The sequence below is a fragment of the Nelumbo lutea genome, chromosome 8, assembly GCF_056320005.1.
Source record: "Nelumbo lutea isolate HS-2025 chromosome 8, American lotus-T2T, whole genome shotgun sequence".
Taxonomy (NCBI): domain Eukaryota; kingdom Viridiplantae; phylum Streptophyta; class Magnoliopsida; order Proteales; family Nelumbonaceae; genus Nelumbo; species Nelumbo lutea.
The window spans coordinates 28,887,305-28,911,283 of record NC_142691.1 but is presented as its reverse complement, the minus strand read 5'-3'; the positions used below and the strand labels follow the sequence as shown (position 1 = coordinate 28,911,283).

Here is a 23,979-nt window from a genome sequence, read left to right as displayed (position 1 = left end):
CTAAGACTCCACATGAGCTATGGATTAGCAAGAAACCAAGTGTTAGACACTTTAATGTATGAGGTTGTTCAATACATGTCAAAAGACAAGTGCACACAAATTAGAATCCAAAATCAGTCATTGGTTATTTATAGGCTACTCTAAGAGCTCCATTGGGTATTTCTTCTATGACCCAAAAGAACAAAAATTCTTTGTTATTCAAAATGCCCCCTTCTTAGAAGAGGACCACATCCTGAGCAAGCATTATCAAGAAATTATTCTTGATAAGGAGGGATCAAAGGTAGTGGGAGATAACCTACAAGTTCTAGATATCAATACCCCTACTAAAAGATCTACTTAGGTATTTAAACAGCTTGTATGTTTTGGTTATAATTAAGAAATTTACTTGATGAAAGCCATGGATAGTGAGGAAGATCCCTTGGCTCATACATAAGCTATACTAAACATAGACTCTTTAAAGTGGATAGATGGCATGAAAGCCGAGATGAACTTAAAGAATACTAATAGTTTAGACTCTAGTAGACCCTTCCCTCTAGTGAAAGCAATTAGTTGCAAGTGGATCTACAAGAAAAAAGACTTTGATGGAAATGTTAAGACCCATAAAGCTTGACTTGTGGCTAAATGTTACATTAAAAAAGAATTAGTTGGCTATGAGGAAACCTTCTTGCCCATGACCATGCTTAAATTCATTAAGATATTATTAACTATAACTATACACTACGATTATGAAATCTGAAAAATAGATGTCAAAACTGCATTCCTAAATGGATATCTTACTAAAGATATCTATATGCAGCAATCATAAGGGTTTGTTGCTAAGGGTCAGGAGCACATGGTGTGTAAAGCTCAATAGATTCATATACACATTAGAACAAGGTTCTAGAAATTGGAACATCTATTTTTACTCAAAAAGTCAAATAGTTTGATTTTGAGAAAAATCTAGATGAACCTTGTGTTTAAAGAAAGACAACAAAAGACAATGTTGCATTCTTGGTCCTATATGTAGACTGATGGGATGAGAGATCCATCGTATGGACACCCAAATGTTGCGGAATAAAGGGGCGAATTTCAAAAAATTTTCTCTCCCTTTCAACTAGGAATCACACTCCCTATTTAGAAAATCATATTTTCAATGATCAATCTTGAACCATAAACTGAACTGGATCTGAACCAAAAGAAGTAGGAGAGGATTATACCTGATACAGAGAAAAAATATCTCCCAACGAAGGTGTTCACGCTCAAGGAAGGATCCAAAGACTTCTCCCACTGAAAATGGCGTAGTGTAGGATAGAGCAGAATCAACAGCGTTCTTCTCCAAGATCTCTGTCATTCGCAAGAAACAACAGGATGGCACATGAGCACAACTTCCTATCAATTCTTTCTTAAAGAACTGATGTCAAGATCGAATCTTGACTTCTCCCACAACTGGAGATCGAACAGGATGTCTGGCGGCTGCAGGAAGGAGGCGGCAAGAAAGATCTTTTGTAGGGATTGCAGAAATCTTTCTTCTGTGATTTTCAGCTCTGAAGAAGATCTGATTATGTATATCTTCTAAAGGCTGCCGCCCCCTCCTTCTTTTGTAATCCTAAAAGATCAGCTCCTAATCCAATTAGAAGCTGCTGGTCCAAATCATATTTGGATCAGACCTCTTGTTAGATGATAAGGATAAACCCTTATCTTATCTACAGATTAGATCAGCTTTCTCCTAACCTCATTAGGAGGTTTCCAGATCTGAATATTCAAATCTGGACTCTCTGAGTTGATAGGGTTAAGACCCTATCCTATTTGTTGATCCGTCTTAGAATCCGCCCATATTTAACTTATTAAATAAGTCCAGTTCGAAATGGGCTTTAGGCCCATTAAGCTTATGTGCTCACTTAACCTTCCTAACTGCTGCCCAGTTGGGCTTCCTTGTATGGCGTGGGACCCAATCATTGATCTACACATCAGCCACATGGGTTCAGGCCAGCCTTTGTTACAAGGCCTGGCCGAATACATTGTTATGGACAGTGTACCCCCTGAAACCCATATAATGGGCTCTATGGGCCCAACACTTACCCTAAGTGGTCCCTAGGCCAAGCCACCTTGTAACACACAGGGACTGTGGGCAGATGCAAGATTAGCCTATCAGGTATTATTCTCAATGGGCTTACACTTAACCTCTCAGCCCATAATGATCATACACTGCCCGACAAGAGAGGACCTCTCCCTCGACTGCAAGGAACAGTGTTGCACTCTCTACTTACATGGATCCCGGGAATTAAAACCTTTTGTAAACATTTTAGAAACAATAATATATATACTTTTATATCTCATATAAAATATACTTTGCAAAAACAAATCTCAACGATTGAAATCGACTACCGACAGCCTTGGTTTCCATCAGTGAAAGTGCATCCCGATCATTACCTTTGTCCGACAAAGGGGCTGATCCTGTCACTATGATCACTCACTTAGATGAATTCTCAAACTGTTCCAACATACCCAGGTTTTGGCCCCTACTAAGGATCTCACTGATTGATACATCAAAGATAGCCAAATCCGACACCCAGTGCAGTATCATAATCGAGTCTAGGGGTCGGGTGTAACTTTTCAATTTTGCCCATCAATCTCCAAGGTCTAGGGCAATACTGGAAATCTGGTCCAGTTCAAAGATTCAATTAATCCTACACTGTATGTGCCTAGGGTCTCACCCTGGCAGCTGAGACAGGCCACCCCAACCGACTTGGTGGCAAAATAGTGTCAGTTTTATTAGGATAGGTCTCCCTAGACCGACCCACTGGTTGTGAACATTCTAAACTAACACGAGTCTCATTAAATGTCCAGTTTAAGAGTATTACACAGAAACATATGCACTTTTATTCATTTACAATAAACTCATAAAGTACATCGTTCTGATTTAAGCTAAGGGCATACAAAACTATTTAACATAGATGACATTCTACTCATTAGAAATGACGCAAGAATGTTAACAACAATGAAGGTATGGTTTTCACAGCAATTCCCCATAAAAGATCTTGGAGAACCTTCTTAAATCTTGGGGCTTCGACTCTATAGAGATAGACCGAAGGGCTAATTGAATTGTCCCAATCTACTTACATTGACAAGATTGTTAAAAGATTCAACATGCAGGACTCCAAAAAGGGATTAATTTCATTTAGACATAGAATCATTCTCTTCAAAGGAATGCCACCTAAGACCACTGAGGAGATAGAGGACATGAGAAAGTACCATAGAGAGCATCATGTATGCTATGTTGTGCACTCGACTTAACATTTCTCAGGCCATTAAAATAACCCAAGATGATCGACTATATAGATATTGATTTCCAATTTGGTCCAAATAAAAGAAAGTCTACATCTAGATACATCTTTATGTTTGGATCCTATGCAATCATTTGGAAAAGCAACAAATAAGGTCCATAGTAGACTCCACGGTCAAGGCTAAGTACATTACCACAAGTGAGGCTATCAAAGAAGTAGCATGGATGAAGAAATTCTTCTAGGAATTAGGAGTCAGACCATCCAACACATCACCCATTCCATTGTTATGTGATAACATTGGAATCATTGCTCAAGCTAAAGAGAGTGTACTCAAAGTTAAAGCATATTAAAAGAAAGTATCATAATGTACGGGAGATTGTTAGTAGATGAGACATCTAGATTCAGAAGGTAGCATCAGTAGAAAATGTGGCTGACCTATTAACTAAGCCACTGACACAGGAGGTAATTGAAGGACACTTGAATAGTATGGAACTGAGGCTAATGCTCATTTGGACATAAGTGCAAATGGGAGTTGTTAAATAGTGTATGCTCTTAGCTCCAATTAGATTGATGTACATAAAACATTATTTGTGAATGGATTAAGTACATTATTGTTTCATGATCTAATCGGTATTTTTTTTTTGTGAATTACTCCTTAAATTGAACACTTACGAGACTCATGTTAGTTTAGAATACTCTCATCAATTGGAAAAACTTAGGGGAATTTATCTTGACAAGGCTAACACTCATGTGATGTTGAACTAGTGGAGGAGTTTGTCTCAGCTACTAGGGTTAGACCCCAAGCACATTTAGTGGGTTTTTAGAAGAAACATTGAACCCATACCAATGTTCAGTTATGCCCTGAACTTTAGAGATAGATGGGCAAAACTAGAAAGTTGCACTTAACCCCAAACTTGATTATAATACTATATTAGGTATAGGACTGTGTTATCTTTGATATGCCAAACAATGAGATCCATCAAGGGGAAAATACCTGGGCATGTTGGGGTAATTTGGAAAATTACTTGAGTGGGTGACCATAATGATAGGATTGACCTCTTTGTCAAACAAAGTGATTATCAGGCTCTACACATTCTTTGAGGGAAAACTAAACTGTTGGCAGAGAATTTCAATTGTATTTGAACTTTGATTTGCAAAATGTATCTATATTTTATATTACTATTTTATGAAAAAATTTTACGAAAGGTTTTAATCTCGGGATCCATTCATGCAGAGAGTGTGAACTATGTTTTGTAGTCAGGGAAGAGGTCATTCCTTGTGGATAGTGCTTTGATGATTATGGGTTGAGAGGTTAGGTGTAAGAGACCATTATAGGGTTGATTTCCTGATGGGCTTTATCTTACATTAGTCCGTTATCCTTAGCTCTTCATAGGGTGGCTGAATTCAAAGATCATTTAGGTATAAATGTTAAGCCCAAACTAAGCCTAGGCTATTTGGGTCAAAGGTTCACTACCTTGAGCAGTGAATTCGATGTAACATTTTTCCAAAGGTGGAGCCGAACCCTTATGGACTTGTGTGAGACTTGTGTGGATCCAACACCATACAATATTCAGGCCCAAAGTGGCCATGCTAAACCTTGGGACATGAACCATTAGAGAAAATGGGCCTAAGGCCCATTACTAACGGGCCCCATGTGATACATGAGAAAATTTAAAACCAAATAATAAGATGGAAGGGAATCATTTCATAGAAAAATAACAAAGACACAATTACAATTAATTTTATGTTAATTAAACTATAATCATTGGTAATAAATTACTGTTAATCTATAACTAATTAAATTTAAATAATTATTGTTAATTAATAGTGAAATAAGGAACTTATTGTTAGTTAAAAGTAATTGAGTGAAAATGGGGTGGGTTTTGGATAGGGATCATATTCCCATATTGGACCCTGATTTTGAAATAAATCCCTGTCCTCAACCTCGATCACCACCAAGGATAAAAGTTATCCTCCATCCCTAATCCTCTATGGAGGTAAGTTCCTCACAATGACTCAAATTACCAAAAACTTTTACATTAAAAGTGCTTTTTGGAAAATTTATTTACTTAAAACAAAGAAAATTTTAAAATATAAATAATATTTTTAATATATCTTGATATTTATAATGTAAATAATATATATTGTTGGGGTCGGGTGGGGTAGGGATTTCACTCCCCATCCACATCCTTGTCCTCGATCAAGGATCCCTATTAATCCCCATCCCCACCCTTGCTCCTGCCAAGGCAATCTCGATGTCAAAAGTTAATTAAATAAAAATAAATTACAATAGTTTCAAAGTTAATGACAAAACTTACAAAAAAAATAAATAATTTATCATACTTAATTATCAAAATTACCAAAATTGGTTACCAATATTACCAAAATTAAATTTGCAAAATTATCAAAACAAATTATTAACTTTTGGTATGAATAATTAGTTTTCAAAAAATTCTTGAAATTATAAAAAATTAATTTATTGAAAATTGAATTGGATTTTACAAAATTATTGAAAATATTAATAATTAATTATTGCTCAAAAATTACTGAAAATATTAAAATTATGGAAAATGTAATGACTAAATTGATATTTTTTGAAATTAATTTCTTACTTAAATTTTCATTAAATATCTAAATATATCGACTATTTAGTAAATTTTCATTAATAATTACTCAGTAAATATCACTAATTAAATTGAATAACTAATTATTTTTCATTAATTATTAAAAGCTTTCAATAAATATCAATAATCTATACTATATTATATAGTGACATGGGCCATGTCAGCACCCCTCTCCTTCTCCATTCCTCCTCTCTTTTCTCATTCAATGTTCTCTCTTTTCTCCCTTAACCCATCCTAGCTCTCTCATTCACTCTCTCTACTTTATTCCTTCCCCTTACCCAGACCTCTTATTTTGACATGTCACTAGGGCTATCAACTTTTTGCCACCTCATTACATTGTTGTGACAGAGGTGGAGATTTCCTCAATGAACAACATAGATTTCCTCAAATTTCCTTCTCCTTCCTTCTCACAAGCATTTTACATAACCACTAGACCTGTTCATGGGTTGGGTTGGGCTGGGCTCGAACCGGGCTTTTACTTTACATAAATAGAATTTCGTTAGGCCCAGGCTTGAGTCCGGCCTGACCAACGGGCCTATAATTTGGGCCCGAGCCCGGCTTTGATAAAAAGCCTGAAGCCCAACCTATAGAAAAGATTGATTTTGGAAATTGTTCAGTAGGGTTTTGATCAAACCCAAACCAAACTCTCCACCTAACAAATTTATTCTCTCCACTCTATTACTTGACCACTTGATGTAATACAACAAAATGGCAAAGAGGACTCACCGCCGATGATTGTGTTCGCCGGTGCTGAGTTCGCGGTGAGCTGGGATTTTAATAGTGAAAAGTGAAGTCAGTTCGCATGTGTGTGTGTGTGTAAAAGAGAGAGAGAGAGAGAGAGAGAGAGAGATGACTCACTGCCACCGCCAGTGCTTGTGTTTGCCGCCTCACCGGTGCCTGAGTTCGCATTTGAGATTTGAGAGAGAAGAAGTGAGAACTGAGAGAGAGAGAGAGAGAGAGAGAGAGAGAGAGAGAGAGAGAGAGAGAGGACTCATGCTAGTCTGCCAGAGTTTACTGGTTGTGCTGGTGAGTGTTTATCGATTTTGTGTTTGCTTGAGAGTGTGAGGTTGAGAGTCACTGTGAAAATTGAGAAGAGGTTCGGCTAACTGGCTTTGAAAAGAAAGAGATGAATGAGAAGAGGGGTTAGGATATTAGGGTTTTTTGGTTTAACCTATAAGTTGGGTCGGGCCGGGCTTGGGCTGGGCTTTTTTAACAAATCTCGAGCCCGGCCCGCAACATAGTCGGGCTGGGGCTTTTAGGCCCGAGGTCAAACCACGGGCTGAAATGTGTGTTCAAGCCCGTCCGGGGGCTGGGCCATGCCAGGTCGGCCCATCGGGCTGCCTGGCCCATGAACAGGTCTAATAACCACTAATCTTCCCATGTTTCTTCTTTTTTCTTCCCACGTTTCAGAGTTCCCATTCTTCCTCTTCTTCCACTGTTTCCATCCCCTAAACAATTCTTTTCTTCCTCTTCTTTTGTCGGTTAAAGAGGGATTGTTTGTTTTTGTGAAGGCTAAAACAGGTTGGTAAGTCCCCTGTTTCTCTTCCTCTCTTCTTCCCTTGTTTTTCATTCTCTTCCCGTTTTATCTCTTCTTTTATGATGTGTTTGTTAATGCAGATCGAGTAGAACGTTTGAAGAGTCGCCGTTTGAATCTGATTCAGGAAGCTTCGTCGTTTAAATAGGATGAGTCACCGTTGAACAGGTGTTTTCTCAGATCATCTCCCATGACGTTACAATTTTTTTGCCACTTTTCTCATATCGTTGTAAAATTTTTTTTTCCACTTTTCTGCCGGAATAAACCGTTAGAATAGCCACCGGCGTCTGTACGGTGATAACCATGCAGAACGCCAGTTGACGACTTCTCTGTTAGAACAATTACGTTTCAATTTTTTTGCCACCTTAATCAAATCACTGTTAAATCGTTACTTTTCTACCAGAATAGAATGTTAGAATAGTCACCAGTGTCCGTACGGTGATAGCCATGCGGGACGCCGGTTGATGACTTCTCTACTCAACCAAACTCAATTAGTAATGGGTTAAGAAGAATGGAAATATGGGTAAGATCCAACCCGTATTCAACCAAAACCCTTGGTTCATTTTCAATATCATTTTATATTGATAAGATTTGAAAAAATAATTACTAATAAATGATTTTTTTGAAAAAAAAAATAATTTCAAGAAGATATTGAAAAACAAACTCAACATTAATTTTCAAAATTCCACAAAATTAGTTACCTTTATAATTATTGTATGTTTGTATTAAAATTTTTAGTAAATTTTGGTAATTTACTTTGGTTTTTTGCCATATTGGAAAATATTAAATTAATGATTTCCACAAACTAATTTTCATGAACTTGGTAATTATTCTGATAAATAATTACTATACAAAACCCAATTGGAAGTCTTCAGTTACTGGTCCATCTGGTAACAGTATAAATGGTGGACTTGTTTCATTTCTGATTGGATTTCATGGCATGTGTTTCATTTCACATCTATTGAAGAAGAAACTGCAGATTTCCTTTGGAAGTCTGTGTTTAGCCTACTCTAGCCCAACCTAGTTGTTGCATTTAATTAAAAAATAAAATATAAACATATCGATAAACAAGGAAAAGATAAAACAAGATAATGGGTTGGTACAGAGTGGATGTAGTTTTGTCTGATCTGCATCTAATCCTGCCTTCACTTTCATTCCCACCCAAATTTGCTTCAAAAACTTAAGACTATAAAATAATTGTTCCAAACGATTTCAAGGGATACAACTAAGAACAAGACCAATCCTAAGTGGACCGATAGGGCCCTAAACTTACACAATTGAAATACATTATAATGCATACAAGATAAACCATTTAGATGGTGTAACATGTGCTACATAATCTATAAAAGTAAAAGATAGAAAACAAGTAGACAACTGGACCAGAATGACCAAGGTCCAAATTAGGGAGATTAGTCTCAGTGTTGGGCAAGGGCTGATTCTAAACCTGACCAACCTGCCCTAGTTGAATCTTCTTGACAATGAATTCCCACTTCTCTTTATGAATTCAAATAGGGAAAGAGTGTATCTTTTTTGTTTATCGGTATTACATTACAGGGGAATCAAGGGGTGGGGACAGACCACCGACTTTGCCACTAAAAGGTTGCACCTACGCAGGTGTGATCTGCGCCTCCATAATCGAAGTGATGCTGAGGCTGCGTTTGGCATTCCTTATTTTAAGGACTTATCTCCTTTATTTCTGTTAAAATGTCTTTATAAACACTGAGTTTTTAATTGCAAAAAGGAGATAAGTCCTTAAAATAAGGACTGTCAAATGCAGCCTGAGTGACCATCTCAGCTACAAGTTGGGATCTCCCACAAGCAAGAACTCTGCTCACATAGTATCCATCAATACATGTATATTAAATTTATGGGAAGATGTTTTTAATGTATTGACTGGATTCTCATACTTTATACTTTCACAGTATGTGCAGAGTATTTGGTTGTAGGAAATCCCAATCCCTCAGCTACTTGCTCATCGGCTTCAAATGCATTTCTTTTCTTTACATGTCCCATATTCCAATATCTTTACTAATCTCGGAAGTCCTCACCTAGTCCTGAACGATGACAAAGTACTTCACTTGATCTCCCATCTATTAACACATGCAAGCTTGGTAGATGATAAGCATGCATAAATCAAGTTAAAATTATGTTCCAAAAATTGCCATGCCATATTTCCATAAAACCTATTCTACTCTCACTTTGAAATGTCCAATTTCAACATAAGGTAATCTTTAGCCTTAGTGTACAAAAATTAAGGTTATGTTTGGTTTGAAGGAAAAGGTAGAGAAAGGAAGGGAAAGACAAGGAAACCTATACACGATTTGTAAATGTTTCCCTACCTTTCCCTTCCTTTTCCTTCAAACCAAACATAGCCTAAATGAGGCAACTTTCCCCAGAAAACTGGGCCCCACCCAATGAGGATAGGGTAAGGGATTTTGGCTACGGGTGGGAACAGGGAGGGGATGTCCTGCCTTAATAATCATGTTTAACTGTTTACCTTTCAAAGCAAATACACTCTACAAAGGTGAGAATGTATGATGTAGAATTCGCTTTCAATTTTTCTTGGTAATACATAAAAAAATATATTAAAAAAGAAAAGAAAAAAAAAACATGCTGGCTGCTCCAAATGTACAAAATGCCTCACAACCCGCTGAAATGAGTAAATATTTTCAAAACCTATATCTATACTATTATTAAAAGTGTGGATGAGAGTGTAAAACTTTTATTTAACTAAAACACCCCAATTTTTGAATTTGGTTGCTGTTTAATTATAAGGGCAAAAATGGAATTTGAATAAATACTTTTCTACTCATTCAAATCCAACTCATTAACTCTTATATTTAAAGTATTAATTCCCATTAACATTAATTAAATCCTATTCTTCACTAGAATTACCCTATTTTTTGTATTTGATCCCTCTATAATTGTGAGGATACAGAATGTAATTTGAACTATTACATTTCTTCTCATTCAATTTCCTCTCATTAAGTCTTATGTTTAGGATATTAACTCATTCTCTCATTGAATCTTATATTAATTAACTATATTAAAGAAAAATAAATGTGATAAAGAATCATTCTTTTTATTAATTAAAGAAATAAAATGAAAATTTAATGGCGAATCAACAATTCAACCTCTTAGGTCAAATGTGTAAATCCTAGATGTCATAATTAAACAACATGAAGGTACAAAAAATATAAAAATATTAAAAAAAATTAGAAAACATTTGGGCACGTCTCTAATATTGTATATTCATCATATTAAACAAAATAAGTGTCAAAAATAAGAATAATTTTTATAGAATATAAATATAAAAAAAATTGTAAAAAATTTTGGAAACATATTATTTTCGAAGGAAAATCTATGATGCTTGAAATACATGATATTGGAAGAGTTTTGACCAATCAAAATCCATCCATGAATTTTGATAAATAGCATTTGATTGATTAACATGCTTATGATACTAGTTGATTGGTCAAAACAATTCTGATATCATGTCTTTCCTGTATCATATTCAAACCCTATTTTCTATCATTGTTGACATCAAATATTACCACGTGCAAAGCATATATACACTTACTAGTCATCTAAAATGAAATCACTAGACGCCATGTCTTCCTCCATCTCTTCCCTCTCCTCCTTAGTCAAACTGTACCAAGAATTACCCCCAAAGAAAAAAATGACCTACCTACTTCCCAATTCAATCATCAATTCATCATTCTCTGCCCTCCATTTTGCCGAAGAGAACTTTTTAACTAATCTATTTGAAGGCTCTCCAAAATCAAAGTGCACCCTAGTAGAAATGATCAACCCTAGAAATCATGTTCCTTCATGTCCCCTTAATTCCCTCCCTTACTTGAGATTAACTGAACAATTTGGTTATTCATTGGATCTATTACCGTAATCGTTTCTTCACTCGATCCATTATGACATGTTCGTCGATTAGATCTTAATTCTCCACTTGATCTTAGTAATCGAAGCATAGTGGATTTAGTGCCTTCCAACCTAAATACTTAGTTTTAAATCTTCTTGCTTGTAGTTTGTATCAACCTAAAGCATAGTGGATTTAGTGCCTTCCAACCTAAAGAATTGTTAAATTAATTGACTAGTCACCCAAGAAAATTTGTAAATATGTTTCAACTCAAACCACTTTGTTGCAAAAAGAAAAAAGGGGAAAAAAAAAGAAACCATTGCCTTGGTCAATAACTAGGTAACCTTACTGGTTAAACTATTGACCTATTTAAACATTAATTTTCTTTCTCATTGTATTTTAGTCATTTCCATTATAGTAACAATAATTCTCATTCTTCATGCATGTTTTTGTTTAATATTATAAATATATAATATTAAAGGCATTTGCCAAATTTTTCTATATTATTTTTATAGTTTTCTATATTTTTACTTTTATTATTTAATATATGACATCACAAGTTTACTTTTTTTGATTGATAGAGAAATGTGGTTCTAATCAATTTTTAGAACATGGTTTTTTTATTAGTATTTTTATCCTGTGGTCAAATCAATCGATCAAACTAGTTGAAACATTACCCAACTAGGAATTGGGTCCATTTATCGCTTGCTTGTAGAAGATTGTTGATGCAACTAATTGAAGTATTGAACAAAATAATTATGCAATGTCATGCTTTCTCCTACCCAAATACTTATGTGATAAAATAGTGTCAATGCAAAGAGATTTTTTGTGGGGAAAAATGCAAATGGAAACAGAAAAATTCATTGGCTTAATTGGTAACAATTAGTAAAAACAAGTAAGATGGAGGTCTAGGGTTCCCGGACCCCATGCTTTTAACCCTTTGCTGGCCAAACTTTCTTGGAGGATAGCCACTAAAGAGGAGAGTCTATGGGTGAAAGAAATTTCAGCAAAATGTATTAGAAACAGGGATTTTTTATGTGATAATTTTTCAAGCAGTGGATCATGGGGATGGAAAAGCATCCTAGAAGGTAGAAAAATAATTCTTAATGCGTGTTGTTGGGCTATTAATTTAGGAGCAAAAATCTCCATTTGGGACGACCATTGGCTCCCCTCTCTCAAAGGAGGAAGAATCTTTGGCCGTAGACCATAACCAAGATCTTCATCTTAAGTTGGTGAACTAATTGACAGACACTTTAGCTTCACTGAATGATTTTTAATTTGGCTAGAATCTTGTTATATTAAAGACAAAATCATAAAGCTTTCTATTCAACTAGCAATCACCTGTTGAAACAAGAAGGTAGCTAATTTTAGATAATGCTAACATTTCTCCTAATTTCTTCCTGTCTTCTGTTGCTAGAGAAGTGAAGACATCAACCAGGAATATGAAACCATGGTGGAGAGATTCACCTCCAAGTGATTCTTCTAGAGCTGGCCCTCTTTTTTGGCAACATCCAGACTGTGGTGTATACAAGGTGAATTCTGATGGAGGCTTTACTAGTCTTAATAAAGCTAGCTTCGATGTTGTGATTAGAGACTGGCAAGGGAAATGTGCTGCAACTTGTTTTGGCCTCTACCCTTCTTTCTTGGCTATTCAATCTGAGAAAATTTCTATGCATCAAGGTCTATTGTTGGCCCGTCAATGCGGGCTTTCTAAAATTATCCTAGAATCAAATTGTTTGAGCTTGCTTCTTTTTGCTAATAGAAAGATCTCAGATTTTAGCCCCAAAGATCTTTTCTTGTTGAGGGACATTTTAGAAGTTGCTTCCTTTTGAAATGTTTCTTTTGTTTTTGCAAGAAGAAATCGTAATGGCTTAGCACACTCTCTAGCTAAGAAGGGCATTCACGTCCAGGGTCATTTTGTTTTCAATTGCCCTAACTGGTTAAGGTCTCTAGCTTTGGTTGATGTATGTAGGCCTACCTAATTCTCTTGTTTTGCCCTGTTCTGGGTTTGTTTTGAATAGAAAGGGCTCACTTCTTTTCATTCAAAAAAAATTTTTTGAAGTATTCAACCATTTAACCTACTTAGTGGACTCCGAGGTTAAACATTAAATCTCTTTTTTTCTTATTATTGTATTCTATTCCATCATTAATAAAAATAAGTTTATTTATCATATTTATTTTTTAATATAATGAATATATAATATTAAATATTCATATTTTTCTAAAAGGCTTTTATATTTTTTACAACTTATTATATTTCTATCATTTTATTGAGAAAGTTAAATATTGACTTGCCACCAAATTAAACTAGAAAAATGTTTCATTTTCAAACTAATTTTAAATTTTGTATTTCATTTACATCATTAACAAAAATAATTATTGTTTATCACACTTATTTTTGTTTAATAAAATTAATATATAATATCATATATGTATATTGATTTTCTACTTTTTTTTTTGTATATTTTAACAAGTCATTGCATTTTTTTTTGTTTTTAAAAAATTTGATTATTCAACTATAATCAAGGTTCAAAATTTTGATACATATGGTCCAATACGTATCGTATAAAGGCCTTCCCGGTACGCCCCTACAGGGGGTGTATTAGGTCAGGCCATGGTTTAGAGGATAGTCGGGACTTAAACCAACCCCTCTAAACCGGTTTTGAAAAAATAAATAAATAAAACACAAAAAAGCACCGATATAGGTGTCGTATCAACCTCTATCAATATTTTGAACCTTGACTATAATCTCATTGGTTGACCTGTTTGACCCAAATGGTTGAACAACTTAAATGCCACCTAAAATCCCAATTTTGTTTCTATGTAAATTTTATACTATTAAAATTATTATTCATGGATTTAAGTAATAGAATTTAATTATAAGAAACTAATATACCTAAAATATATGATTCATTGAGAGAGTAGGAGAGCCATTGCTAAGCCCACCTTTGACGAAAGTGGCGCTAAAAGAAATTTGAATCCAATGGCTCTTCCACAGGCCCCACTTGACTAGGGGTGGCCACGAGCCGAGCTCTTCACAAGCTACTCGAGCTTGGCTCATGAAAAGCTCGACTTGGCTCAATTTCAACCGAGCTTCGAGCCGAGCTCGAAAATATATATATATAGAAAATAATATATATAATAAAAATATTATAATTCTTAATTTTTTAAATATCAAATAAAAATATTTTTATATATAATTTGTTAATTTTATAAAACATTTTTTCTCAAATCAAGATTGAGCTTACGAGTTTTTGACTCGAGTCAAGCTCAAGCTCAAGGTTCTAGCTCGAACCGAACTCGAGCCTTGTACAACCTTAGTGAGCCGAGCTCCAGCCTTGCCCCCTACACCTGATCATCATCTTCTCAACTGTAAATGGTGACACTAGTTAATAATTTTATTATTTCACTATCAATACATACATTCATTCAAGCAAAAACAAATATTTAGAAATAAAAGTAATTTTAAAAATTAATGAACATTATAACTTTTAAACAATTAGTTTTAGTCGTTTAAATCGGAGTGCAAATTGGGTGGGTTGGGCCAGGTTTAAGCTCAGCCCAGGCCCAACCCTAAGAATTGGGCATAAGGCCCAAGCCCAAGGTCAACCCCGAACTGTCCAACCCAGGCCCAGCCTGCACTAAAATTTTATGCATCCAGCCCAAGCCAAATTCAGGTTGATCAATCAGCCCATACTAAAATTCAATATTAATGTATCGATACATACATTCATTCAAGCCAAATTCAGCCCAGCCCATTCAGGTTGGGTTCGGGTTAGGACAAGGTGGGGGCAGCTTGGGCTGGGTTTGGGCTACCTAAGGGCGAGGCCTGTGCCCAGACGGAAAAATAAAAAACAAAAAAGAAAAAAAAAAAAACCCAAACTTTTGGACCCATGCCGAGCTTCTTGAGGACCAAAAATCATCCAAATCCACCCAGTGCAAAATTACAGGCTGGATTGGCCTGGTTTTAAATTGGGTCCGCCCAAGTCGTACCCCCAATATAAATTTCATTTATAAGAAAAAAAGCTAATAAAGTTATTAAAATTTATCTAAAAATAACTAATGAAATTAATACAAATTTATTATCTAACAATACATAACCCAAAAACAATGCTTGTGTTGGACTTCAACCAGACCGGTCAGAGTCCAATCCAAGTATTGCATTGGTCCCAACTAGTATAAATAGGCGAATCCCAACTAAAGACCACCTTGTAATGAATATTTTGATGGCATATCTAGTACTGAAACTCACAAAGTTTATAATGAATATAGACTTCCTATAGAAATTTATACTGTAGTGGTTCTGTGTAATTAATTGGTCAATATTGGTTTAAGAATGCCCAACTCCAGAAAATATGAATTAGCAGTAGGAAAATTAAAACTCAGAAAAAAAAGAGTAATTACTTAAATACTACATTATATATTTAATGTGATTTTTGGCTCATAATTCCATACAAATAATTTTAGCATCATATCCCACGACCAACTTAAACATTTGATGTGTTTTCTAGATCAAAATCATGACGGACAAGATGCATTTTCTACAGCATTTTGTCCAATACTTCTTACAAAAAGAATAAATTCATCTAAACAAAATATAGAACAATTGTACGAAATTTGTAGCACAAAAGTTTAGAAGCTCAAATGGTTCTCACAGTTTGAACAACAGATGAATATGTTCCTACTACTCCAACCAAAGTTGCCATTGACATTATTCCAACAATACCTACAGTCTCATACCCCCAATTCCTGTATGCTCCAGTTATCTTCAAGTAGCATGTGCAGGGGAGCAAAAATGAAACTACAACAATTAAAACTGCTCCAATGAAAGCCATAAGATACCCAAAAAATGGAAAAACAACAGCCAAGACGACCGTGCTAAAGAGTAACAAAGTTCTGATAAGGAGGCTAACAGGCCTCCTCTTTTGGAATTCAACTGGCAAACGGCTTTCAATGGCTGTTACAATTGGCATCACAGTCAGTGCATACTTTGCAAGTGGACCCACTAAGGTGGTGTATATAGCTATCTTTGAGCTGATATTCTCTGTGGGAAGGTTCAAAGTTACTTGTGACTGGACGTCCTTTCCAAACATTAGATAGCCCAAAATGGCCATGGAGACATATGCAATTGTACTAGTAATATAGCTGAGACATAAGACCTGCAATGAAAAATGCAGGAAAAACAGTTAATTTTAGGGGAAAAAAAACCCATCAAATAACTGGGAACTCCAAAAGATCAGTCCATCCGAATCTGACAACACTGCTTCAAAGGCTGATTTTGTCTTCCTGCTGATAGTTCAAAGTAGAAAATAAACCTAGTTCATGAAAGAATAAGACTTTGTTATCCAATACCTTTGGGAACTGAGATTTGTTTTTCATTGAATTGTATATTGTAGGGAATATACCATGGGCTCCATAACAGAAAGTATACAAGCTGAGTGCAGTGGGCATTCCCTGTAAATTTATGAGCCTTCCTTTTCCATGAAATCCTACACTTGTGCTTGCACCAACACATAAAACAGATATGATAATGATGAGAGAAGATAGTGCTCCACCAGCAGAGATATAAGACAGCATACCCAGATCACTCAACCACATAGATGGCAAGATGGTAAGACCTGCAATTATAACAAAAGAATGCTTCCCTTCAACTCTTAGTTTCCCTAACTTCAATGCAAACTTGGGGGATAACTTGTGCAAATTATCCCCTTCCATTATCAACAGTTCTGTTGCAACAAAATACAACTCTAAGCATATAAAAATGGATGCAACAATTCTTCCCTTCCGACCAAATGCGCTTCCTGCAATATCAGGATAGCTTGTTATTTGTGGGTCTGCATCCATGCAACGTCGGAGCAATAGTCCGGTGAAGTAGGCTGATGCCGCGATCAACAAAAGAAGTATTAAGCTCAACCACCCTCCTTCTGAGAGTGCATATGGGGTTGATATTATACCGATGCCTGAGAAAAAAAAAATCAGAAATATTAAATTATGATGTTCTTAATCTAGGAAGAACAACTGAGACATAATGTGGAGAAGCATTTAAAAAGATATGGAGAAGATGAAGAAACCTGACAAGGCATTTATGCCATTAATAAAGGTTTTAAGGAGACTGATTTCTTTGCTTTGCTGTGGCGCTGATGACATTTGCCTTTGTATGTTATCTCCTTTGTTTTTTTGTTTTTTGTTTTTTTTTTCTTTCAATCTGCACCTTCAGCTGGCGATATTGTTCAAATTAAAATTGCATCAACAGATCGAAATTAAGATATAGAAGGGCAAGAATCGATATACAGCCATCTTTCAAACTAAGAGCAAAAAGTTTAACTTGTTATTCAGACGTCATCGGTATTAACAGAACGGAGGGGGTTAAGAGATGGAGATGGAATAGGAGGAAATACAGCAGAAAGAATAGGATTAATTTGTTAATTCGTTTCTTGCGGTGAAATATAACAGATAGTCTGTTTCCTTTCTAGGTTCTATGATGTCGGAAAGACCCCAGTTGTCTAAAACTTGTTTGGAATGAAGAAAGAACCATTCACATCGAGACATATAAATGTATGGATTTATATTCTAAAATCTAAATGATAACTCATTATTACTTATCATATTAATTCATTGTGAGCATCGGAAAATGGTTCACTTAGGCCTGATTTGGAGTCGTCAACCATAGTTATGTGAAATGGAGGTAATAAGAGCTCTGGGATCTACATCAAAAAGTATTTTTGGTTTAATATTACTCCAAACCCAAGACACTGGCTGAACCAATCTGGAGAAGACTCAAGGAAAGGGATTAGGCACCCTTCTTTCCAAATCCATAAGTAGGGCTCACATGACATTCTAAACAAACTTAAACACAAATATCCAATTCTTTAACTAATTAAGAACATATTAATAACAGAGAGAGAGAGAGAGCAAACTAAGCTAAGAACAAATCAGCATAAGAAATCCACACCCTACCTTTATTTTCTTTATTTTATTTATCATCTTTTATTATTATTTTCTTACCATCAATTTTCATCTTTTTATTTATTTTTTTTTTGTTATTTCTCCTTTATTTTATATTTTTTTATTATACTCTTATTATATTTATATTTTTTGTTTTATCGTTATTATTATTTTTTTACTTTTTTACTTTCTTTCTTTTTTTTGCATATTCTTTCATTAGAATTTTATTTATTTTATTGGCATTTTCTTATGGAATTCTCTTTATGCACTTATTTGTCAATTGTTCACTGAATTATCCTTTATTTATCCTATTTTATCTTGCAAATCTATCACTACTTATTATTATTATTATTTGATCTACTTCTCACCCCCCTTTTATTATTTTATATATGTATATATTTATTTTCCGGGTAAATTGTAGAGTAATACCCTACACTTTAGGCCTAGTCTCACTTTGGTACCCAAACTTCAAAATGTGTCAATACTTAAAAAACGTCATAGTTTAGTCCCCATCATTAACAGTCTCTCAATTATCTGTATCACATGATGACATGTGCAACTTAAAACTTTTGAAAATATCAAAATTACCCTTCAAAATAAGACATTATTCATAATCTTCTTCTAAAATAATCAAGAATATTGAACTAAAGCAATGGTGAGCAACCCATAGGACATTTGGATTTGGGCGTTTGGATGGTTATTAAAGAAAAAGATGACATCTGAAAGGCATTTGCATCCTTTCACATGCCACTTAACAGTGTTTAAAGATTTTGGAGTAAATTAAGACATTTTGAGAGTTTAGGTACTAGATTGACATGCTTTGAAATTCAGTTTCCAAAGTTAGACTAAGCCCAAAGTACAGGGTGCTAATCTGCAATTTACCCTTCTTTTTTATTATTTTTATCACTGTTCCAATTTGATAGCTCACCCTTCCCTTCATCTGGTTCGCATTCAGGGAGATCATTTTCACTCCCACACCCTTTTTTATCACCAATTTTCCCTCTTATTTTATATTCTCAATTGTATTTATTTCATTTTTATCATTATTTTTATGTATTTATTTATTTTTATTATTTTTTTCCTTTGTAATGAAATAGGCTCTTGTAACCGGGAGCCTAAGTGCCTAACATTGACAATCTTCTCTGACCTCGGTGTTACTGATGCCTAATAATAAAATAAAGGGTAAGATACAAAAACCTCCCTTGAAGTTTCAAACAATCATAAAAACCTCCCCTATATTTTTTAAAAATCAACAAATACCACCCTTCCGTCAATGATCAAGATGAAAAACATGTATAGTTACATTTTTACCCTTAGATGTCATCTGATCAATTTACAAAATACCATTTTTCCCTTAATCGAGCAGCTTCCTATAATTCATATTCTCTTTTGTAGAAAAACGCAAACCCTAATAGTTGCAACGACGATATTACTCAACATATTCTACTTCGAATATTTTGTCCATTTTCTGGAAATATTACTGGTAAAACCAAATTCAGAATATTTCATATCAATGGGAAAGCCAAATAAACTATTTAAATTGAATTTCATACACAAATCAATCTCACATCAACAAATTTGGATTATTAGTAGTCAAAGAGGGGTGATTTGCTTCCTCTTTAGGTCAATTGTATGTAAGTAGCAACATTTGAAGGAGTGTGGTCTGACGATCGTTAAAATAAAATACTCCCAACTATGAGCTACTTTAATCAACGAAGGGATTTTTTATCACCGCTATAGCAATTTGCTCAATTCAAACAATGGAGTTTATAGGACGTGAGGGAATTGGCCAAGGATCCAAGGGGTAAAGGCAAATCGACATGGGAATGAGGAAAAAATATAAGGAAAGAAAATGGAACAAGAAACCGCTGGATCTTTGTTAGATTTAAGTGAGGTTTAGGGGAGAACAACCACTGTAACTCCCCTATTCTCGTCGATGGAGATGATGAATAGTGGGCCAACATTGAATCAAAAAAAGACGAGGGAGAAATGGAGAGAAAAGAATGGAGAATAGAGAGAGGGTGAGAGGAATGAGAGGGGTCTACTAAGAAAGAAAGTTTTAGTCGTCACCGCTATGTTCACATAGTAAAGAGGAAGACGAAGAACAGTGACTTGGGCAGAAAAATTAGAAGAATGAGAAAGAGAGAGACCAGTGATGGAGATCGGAGTAGGTTCCACCACTTTGGTGCTTTGGGACATTGAGGGCAGTGAACAATATTTCTCTTCTAATTAGTTAAAATGAAAATAGAGAATATTATTGAGATATGGTAAAATATTGGTAAAACCCTTGTGTGTTAAAATGAAAATAGAGAATACTATTGAGATACTCATAAAACCCTCGTGCATTCGTCCTTCCTAGGTTTGTTCCTCTTGAGTTGTTCCTCTTCAAACAAAAAAAAATGAAATTGGGATAACAAAAGAGGCCAAATAGTAAAATATATAGATAGGGGTATTTTAGTAAAAATAGATGCACATTAATTCATAAAAGGGAAAATAGGTATTTTGAAAGAAAAAATGATCATCGGTTTAACATTTTCCGTCTTGGTCATTGACAAAAGGGAGGTATTTGTCAATATATTCAAAAATAGAGGGGAGGTTTTTAATAAAATGAAACCATAGGGAATGTTTTTATGATTGTTAGAAACTTTAGGGGAAGTTATTCTTATCAATTCTTCTCTCTTATCAATAACGCATTAAGATTTGATAAGAGAATAAAATCTAAGAAAAGAATTGGTCCTCTCTCAAAATGGTTAAACAGATGCCTGCATTCAAAACAAACTCACACTATAATCAGAGATTTGGGCGGGTAGAAGCCAGTACAGCAGGGGGCTTCACTGGCGATACCGACAACCACTCAAATGCCATTATTTCATAGCAATCTGAAAGGAAAAAGAAATAAAAAAAATAGAAAACAGAAGGAGAAACTCCGAGAGTGGAATTGACCAACATTTGAATTTTGCCTTAACATGACAATGCTGCAAAGAATCAGAGCTCTGTTTATATCGAGTTGTTTCCTTTGAATAACAATATGATAGGTGCTTACGACCGAGGGATTTAGCAAGGTTTCCGGTATAAGTTACGTTCGAAAGAAAAAAAAAGAGTGTTGGAATGATCGAGTTGTCGATGTTGTTAACAGTTCTGCTTAATTGATGACGATGAGGAAGGAACAGGGGGTGTAGCTGGGTATTCGAAAGATGGAAAGAAGAGAATAGATAATGAGAAGGGAAGAAATGATTAAAAAATGAGAATGGTGAGGGAGATCAGAAGAAATGTTGGAAATGGTGCAGCGAATAATATAATTTGAGAGAGAGAGAGAAAGAGAACACCAAATCTAACTTGGTTTGGCTAAATTGCCTACGTCTATGGATAGAAACTCCAAACTTTTCTTCTTCACTATAAACAATAGAAAATACAATACTACAATAATTTCAACAGTCCTCACTCGTACTGTCATCCAATACTCCCAACACCACACTCCTCTCAACACATTGTACCAATGTATACAATGAAATGAAAAATGGATGAAATAAATAGAGGAGGGTACCTTATTTATACTTGTAAAGAGGAGTATAAAGGGAATTTTAAGGAAAAATTACAACCACATGCTTAGGCAGCGAAAATAGTTTTCACTGCCAATTTAAAGAAATAGATGGGCTCCGAAGTCGGTGAACCACCGTTTGTAAAATGGTGGGCTTAGTGGGTGAGTTTTACTATCCCACTAAATCTATTTTAACATTCTCCCACTTGAAGATTATTTTCATAGTGAAAAACACTCAAGAATAGCTGCCAATCATCTTTTGTTAAGTGGTTTTAAGTCCTAGAGAAGTTATGCACCAAATAAACTTATCTCTCATCATAGGCTTTGTTAGTATATTAGCAACATTATCATTGGGGTGAATCCTTTGTAATGTGATATGCCCATCCTCAACTACTTCATGCTAAGTGTAATGCTCTTTGATTATCACTATGAATAGTCACCACTTCTTGATTAATGTAGAATTCTTCAAACAACCTCTTTATCCAATTACTTTCTTTGCATACTTGTGTAGCTAACATAACTTTTTCTGAGTTATCCAGACTTTCATGTTATTTTTGCTCTTATATACCATCATCCTAAGAATCCGATTAACCACCCCCATATCCTTCATGTCTCCCTAGCTAAATGGTTAGTGTTGTGATACTTCCTTTATCAGTACCTACAACCAGCATGTCATCAAATAACAATAAACTGATGAAGTGATCATTACCAAAATATGTGCAAACACAATGATCTGCTTCACATTTGCTAAAGCCCAACTCACAATGAAGGAATCAAATCGCTTATACCAACACCTTGGCACCTACTTTACATTATAAAGCGATTTGGTCAACCGACAAACCATATCCTTTTTGTCTTCCTCGACAAAGCCTTCAGGTTGAGTCATATAAATATCTTCTTCAAGATTATCATGCAAAAAGATAGTCTTAACATCTAATTGCTCCAACTCCAAGTCAAGTACTACAGCCATAGTCAATATAATATGAATAGTACATAATCGAACAACATAAGAGAAAATTTCATTGAAGTCAATACCATATTTTTGAGCATATCCTTTTATAACTAATCAAACTTTGTATCTTTTGACATTCCCGCTAGTGTCATTTTTAAGTTTGTACACCTATCTACAACCAATGGCCTTTCGACCCTTAGGTAATTTGACTAACTCCCAAGTTTTATTTTTCTTCAGAGCTTCAATTTCCCCCTCCATAGCCACATGCCAATGACGAGCATCTGGACATTTGCATGCTTTTTGGTATGAACAAGGCACGTGCTCTTTTGTAATGCAAGTGTAAGTTGTTACATAATCCTGAAGCTAGATAGAAGGTCTTGTAGCTCTCATCGACCGACCTTGATCATCGTGAGTCTTTTCTTCAAAATTTTCAATGTTCTCTTCATCAGTTTCATCAACAGTTGCATTAACTTGTTGCTCTTGAACCTTTTGAAAGTATTTCACTTCAACTTTCTCTATTGTCTTAGAGCTTGATCATGTATTTTCTTTCTGCATCGAATCTTCATTGAAGACAACATCTCGACTAATAACTATCTTGTGGGTAGTAGGATCCCACAATTTGAAACCCCTTTGTACCTTCTACATAGCTAAGAAAAATACACTTTTTCGACCTAACATCTAACTTGGTTCTCTACTCCTTAGGAATCCAAACATAAGCATTACAACCAAAGGTACGTAAGGAAGAATAACCAATAGGGTTTCCTGACCATACCTCTTTTGGAGTTTTGCAATCAAGTGTCATAATAAAATAGTAGTTTACTAGATAACATGCTGTATTGACTACTTCTGCCTAAAAGCACTATTCCACCCTAGTTGCACTTAACATGCTTCTAATTCGATCCATAAGCATACGATTCATCCATTCAGTAACTCTGTTTTGTTGTGGAGTTCGAGGAATCGTGTACTGTCTCGAAATGTCGTGCTCACTATAAAAAACTTTAAATTTATTCGAGATATATTCATTTCCATTATCGGTTCTCAAACACTTTTCTTTTACCCTTATGATTTTGAACTAGAGCTTTAAACTTCTTAAAATAAAAAAAAAAATTATTACTCTTCCTTCGAAGCATATACACTCATACTTTCCTAGAGAAATCATCAATTAAGGAGACAAATTATCAAGAACATCCAAGAGATTCCATAAGCTTCCTAAGCATCAAAGTGTATTAGATCTAATACCTCTTTACTTCTA

General features: G+C 35.0%; 1 protein-coding gene across 1 annotated transcript; it reads right to left on the bottom strand.

Annotated features, from left to right (window-relative positions):
- Nucleotides 1-15,692: 15,692 nt before the first annotated feature.
- On the bottom strand, nucleotides 15,693-17,636 carry LOC148843622 (amino acid transporter AVT1I-like). Its single transcript, XM_088959122.1, has 3 exons — nucleotides 17,364-17,636; nucleotides 16,645-17,252; nucleotides 15,693-16,451 (listed from the first exon to the last, which is right to left on the bottom strand). Exons 1-3 carry the CDS (start codon nucleotides 17,437-17,439, stop codon nucleotides 15,933-15,935), a joined length of 1,203 nt encoding a protein of 400 aa, XP_088815248.1. The 5' UTR covers nucleotides 17,440-17,636; the 3' UTR covers nucleotides 15,693-15,932.
- Between the last annotated feature and the right edge of the window lie 6,343 nt (nucleotides 17,637-23,979).

What these genes read in the sequence shown, in the direction of transcription:
- LOC148843622 (XM_088959122.1), bottom strand. Translation starts at nt 17,439, where the DNA reads ATGTCATCAGCGCCACAGCAAAGCAAAGAAATCAGTCTCCTTAAAACC. An exon ending in TGGCATAAATGCCTTGTCAG is followed by an intron (nt 17,253 to 17,363) that starts GTTTCTTCATCT and finishes TTTTTTTCTCAG; the next exon opens with GCATCGGTATAATATCAACC. An exon ending in ACAAATCTCAGTTCCCAAAG is followed by an intron (nt 16,452 to 16,644) that starts GTATTGGATAAC and finishes TTTTCATTGCAG; the next exon opens with GTCTTATGTCTCAGCTATAT.